Below are 5319 nucleotides of genomic sequence, written 5' to 3'. Positions count from 1 at the left end.
GAACATGATGGAGGGAGTAAATTCAAGTATGATATGATATATATGATATGTTGTGAGAACTTTTGTAAATGCCTCATTGTATCCCCAGCATATTAAAAAAATAAAAATGTATACTTAAAGAATACATTACTTTAAAAACATGGGAAGTTATAATAACATGTATACTAAAAATGAGGTATATAGAGAATACAATATAGATAATAGCCTAATGTAAATCTTTTTGACCTGAATTTCAAGCAAAGTGTGTAGTGCCAGTGGTAAGTTTTTACAAATCTTAGCAGACAGTTATAAAACAAAGCCACAACTTAATAATAAATTACATCAACCTCATTAAATAAATTATCTGAAATTAATCCAGCAATTTTCCAGAAATTTATTATCAGATTACATGCTAATAAATTTATAGGAAAATGAATGACTAGATTGAAATAGAACTTTACATGTCAACTTTTGATGAGGTGCAAACCTAGACTGCTCATGGACTTCAATTTGGCAAAAACCAATGAATTCATTCTATGAGAAATAATTGGTTGTAAATTTAGTAATATCTATAAATTTTTTTAGTAAACTGTATGCCTGAGCATATTTTTGATAACTAATTCTTAAACATTTACCAGCAGACCTCTTCTCTCTTCCCAATGCACTGGAGGAGCTGGATTTTACTGACTAACTGTATTGCTTAAGTCACATTCACATAGGTAGAATTTGTACCCACACAGGTAGGTACAAAGAAAACTCAAATTTACTCAGAATTCTAAGCAACTACTGTAAAAATAAAAACCCTTGTCAATCAAATACAGACATGAAAACAGCTCTGGAACAGCTTGAAAATTCAGTCTATTATATCTAAGGAGTCATTCCAGTACACTTCCCATTGTAACTGAAGTTAGTGTCAATTTAGGAAATACTTCCTACAAGCAGATGTAAATGTTTTTACTGAGAAATACAGATGGAGTAATATATGGGTGTTTTAGATATTCATATTTTCAGAATGAATTTGTTAATTTTCATGTGGTTTTGATTTATGTAACCCTGTTTCTATAAACAGTTATTAGAGTGACTCATTTTTTCCCCCAGCGGAAGAAAAGAAAACCCAAGTACTGAGAATAAGAGTCAATATTAAAGTTTTCTGATCATAAATTGATTTTATGTGTTCATGCATTGATTGTTGAAGAAGATAGTACAGAAACGAATACTAGTCAAGTCTTTATCTTTACATGCTTAGAGCTATAGGTAACAATTTCTTTTATTAAATATTTATATTAAAGTGTGGATGTTGCAAACACATTCTTAATCCCACACTCTCCAAAGTCTATAAAAACAGTATGAACAAAAATCATATGAACACTGGAAAACCACTTAGGATACCATCACCATACCAGAAATTTTAAGTGCTTCCTGTGAGACAACACAAATGAGTTTGAACTGCCACAAAAATAATAATAATAAAAGAATGTTGGCTCTGAGAAAACAAAGGCAAGGCAGGGTTATTCCAAAGAAGCTTCAGATGAGTGCAAGGCTCAGAATTAGCAAATTAAAAAAAAAAGAGTGGACTATGAAGTGAGAGTATGTAGCTCATTGAAGATATTTCATGGTGAGGATGTTGGGGCCTGCCAGAAACATCAGTCATATCTGTAGTAAGATTGGAATTTGAGCCCAAAAAAGCTTTAAGCAACATACATTATAATAATAAAGGGTGAAATTCACAGTGGAGATACAACACCTATGCACCAAATAGTATAGGACAGTATTTATGATGAAAAGCCATGGGGATACAAGAAGTAGAAACATAGGAAAAGGAGACATTACCTCACAGGTAATCTGTGCTTATGCACTGGGCAAAATAATCTTCAGAGTTGCTTGATGATCAGTTTTATTGAAATTATTTCTTAGTACTCAAAGGGAAACTTCTTCAATGATTATCTAAAACAAATTTCTGGCATTCCTGCTAAATGCCATTCTCATTTTTGTAACATCAAGTCACTCACGTGCTGGAAGTTTCAAGAGCCTATGGTTTGTGAGAAGATAACCATGCCTCATGAGGTCAAATGGGAAAAACAAAGAATGAACATTCAGGCAAAGGAATGTAGCAGTGGGAGGAGAAATACAGCAATTCTAGACAAGGATTACATAGAATGTTCCAATTGAAGTTGAGGTAATGAACTTCTTTTCCATTAAAATTTATTTGAAAAATGCCTTTTGAGCAAGTTCTTAAAGGATTGCTTTACTTGCTGGTTCCTCAGGGAGTAAATAAAAGGATTTAGCATTGGGGCAACAGAAGTATTGAGAACTGCTATACCCTTAGTCAAAGCCACACCTTCTTTTGCTGAAGTTTTGACATACATGAAAATGCAGCTTCCATAAGAAATGGAGACAACAATCATGTGTGAGGAACAAGTGGAAAAGGCCTTTTTCCTCTGCTCAGCAGAGGGGATTCTCAGAATTGTCTTAAGGATGAATATGTAGGAAAGGATCACTAATGTTAAGGTCATCATGAGAACGAATACTGCCAGGAAAAATCCCAAGAGCTCCAGGAAAGTTGTGTCTGTGCAGGCAATCAGTAGCATTGGAGAGGAGTCACAAGTGAAGTGGTCAATGATGTTGGAGTCACAGAAATCCAGTTGAAGCCCCATGATGACAGGTGGAAAGATAATGAGAAATCCAGCCAGCCAAGAACTAAGTACCAGCTGGATGCAGATCCTGCTGTTCATTATTGTTGTGTAATACAATGGCTTACAGATAGCTATATACCGATCATAGGACATGGCAGTCAAAAGGAAAAATTCTGTTGAACCAAGGAGTATAAAGAAAAACACCTGGGCCATGCAAGAATTATAAGAAATGGTCATATCCCCTGTTACAATACTGACCAGGAATCTAGGAATACAAACTGTTGTGAATGTGATTTCTAGGAAAGAGAAGTTCCTAAGAAAGAAATACATAGGTGTTTTGAGGTGCAAATCAATCAGAGTGAGGGTAATTATTGTCATATTTCCAGTAATACTCAGTATATAAGCTAGAAATAAAAATAGAAAAATTAAAATATTTAGCTTTGGGTCATCTGTCAATCCCAGAAGAATGAACTCATACACAGATGTTTGATTTTTCATTTCTTAGTGTTAACTTCTGCCAAAAGAAAGCAAGAAATAATGATTTACAGAGTAGAGGATAACATCTTGAAGGGTTATTTAGGAAATACATAAGGCTGTAATGAAACAATAAATCAGCCACCAAGTTGTACTGAATTTTGAAAATACATATTAGCTGCAAAATATTTTATGTCTGTTATCTGCTGTAAGTCACTAGTTATTTACTATTTAGCCATCTAATTGGAAAGGTCTAATAATTGCATCAGTATAAGAAAAACACACTTAGCAAATGTGTTTTACTTTCTTTTAAGTGTCTGGTCTTATATATATGAAAAATAGATGGAAATATTTAGAATGTAAAATATTCTTTTATTTCTTAAACAGTATACCAATGACCACATGTTCTGGTTTTCTGAAAATGAGTTACTTTAAAGTGTACTTTTTAGAGATATTTCCTAAATTTTGCACATTTTTAATATCACTCTTGCCTATACAGAGAATTATTATTTTAACTAAAGAATCAGAATTATCAAAATCAATATTTATGTAACCAAGAAGAAGCAAATTCAGAAGTTTTCTATGTTTTAAAAACTTTAAAAAATTTCCTTTGTGAATTAAATAACAATTTATCACTTTATGGACAAGAGTCTTAGATGCCGAAGTTAAGTGACCTAGTATATACAATGATTACAGAATGGGAAAAAAAGTAAGACAAGAAATAGAAAATATACTTATAATTATATAATCTCATGGCATAGGTGTTTAACTGCTCAGACCCAAATGCACTGATGCTTTTTTAAAATTGAGTATCAATATTTGATGTTTTACTTTTGGAGCATTTTGTACCATTTTCAAACTGTGTCTAGCTTTGTTTCCCTTATATAATAACAGAATTGTATAGTGTGTAGGTGGGATTTGGCAAGATGGTCCTGGTTATACAAAGTGAGATGGATCATACTGTCAGGATGAATAGAAAGCCTCTTCTTAAAGTGGGGGAGGTCCTGGTAGGATGGTGACAGGTTGTGATTGCTCATAGAAGGTTTTACAATAGACTTTAGGAAAGCATCCAAGAAGTTCTGCAATTTGTGATGTAGGGAAGAGTTGGTGACTTGATTAGAATTTGGGTGACTCCATCAGTGGTGAAACCTCCATAGGCAGTCCCAAGTAGTGATTCACATTAAGTCTGAAACTCAGATAGTACTGGAACATTTTTTTTTCTTGTGAAAAAGTGTCTCTGTCACCAGCTTATTACTTAGGACTAAAGCTAAATGCTGTAGAAATAAGACTGGACTTTTGGAAAAGGAGAATTTGCAATTGGTTACAGAGCAGGTATTCAGAACTATAGGTTATGATGATGCTGTAATGTGGATAAGATTTGAAACAAAGAGAGAAGTGAAGAAAGAAAGAGATGAAAGGAGAGATGGATAGAGTGGAAAGGAAGGAAGGAGGGAGGAAGGAAGGAAGCATTAAGAAAAAAAGAGAGGTGCGAAGTAGAGGTGATGACAGGTGAATATGTTTGAAGTACATCTATATATATGTATGTATGAAAATAGCATAATGAAATCCACTAAAACCATTAAAAAGGAAGGTGGAAGAATAGAGGTCATAAGAAAGAATAAATAGATGGAGTGAATTTGATGAAAGTATGTTTATGCATGTGTGTAATATCACAGTGAAACCCCTTTGTATAATTAATTTATGCTTATAAATTTTTTGAATTATAAAATAAATGTACAGGGCTGGGATGTAGCTCTGTGGTGCAGTGCTTGCCTAGCATGCATGAGGCCCTGGGTTCGATCCCAGCACCAGAAAAGAAAAAAAGACAAAAAAATAAATGGACATATTATAATTGAAAAGGAAAAATGAAAGGAAGGGAGAACAGAGAGAGGTAAAGAAAGAAGTAAATAAAGAAAAATCTGTTATCTTTATCACAACTTTTGAACCACTACTTACAGTGTAAGAGGCAGGTAGACATGATGAAGTTTTAATTTTGCTTGCAAATTCAGTGACACTTTTAGTTGGCAAAGAAGAAATGGAGCAAATCATGAGTGAGAATCAACAGTTATGGTAAAAAATGAGCTGCATAATATGAATGAAATGTGTTGAGAGTGAACAACATTGACAGTAGACAGTAAATGACTGCTTCAAGTTACAAGATCATCCAAGTTGTATGATTAAAAACTACATATTTGGTACCTCCCATTTCCCCAAAATTCCATAAAAATAACAA

General features: G+C 33.4%; 1 protein-coding gene across 1 annotated transcript; it reads right to left on the bottom strand.

The window, feature by feature from the left end:
- Positions 1–2174: 2174 nt before the first annotated feature.
- On the bottom strand, positions 2175–3110 carry LOC109702244 (olfactory receptor 6C76-like). The gene has a single exon (XM_020187647.2). It carries the CDS (start codon positions 3108–3110, stop codon positions 2175–2177), a length of 936 nt encoding a protein of 311 aa, XP_020043236.2.
- Positions 3111–5319: the final 2209 nt, after the last annotated feature.

The sequence above is a fragment of the Castor canadensis genome, chromosome 8 (genome assembly GCF_047511655.1).
Source record: "Castor canadensis chromosome 8, mCasCan1.hap1v2, whole genome shotgun sequence".
Taxonomy (NCBI): Eukaryota; Metazoa; Chordata; class Mammalia; order Rodentia; family Castoridae; genus Castor; species Castor canadensis.
This window is presented reverse-complemented; position numbering and strand designations above follow the sequence as displayed.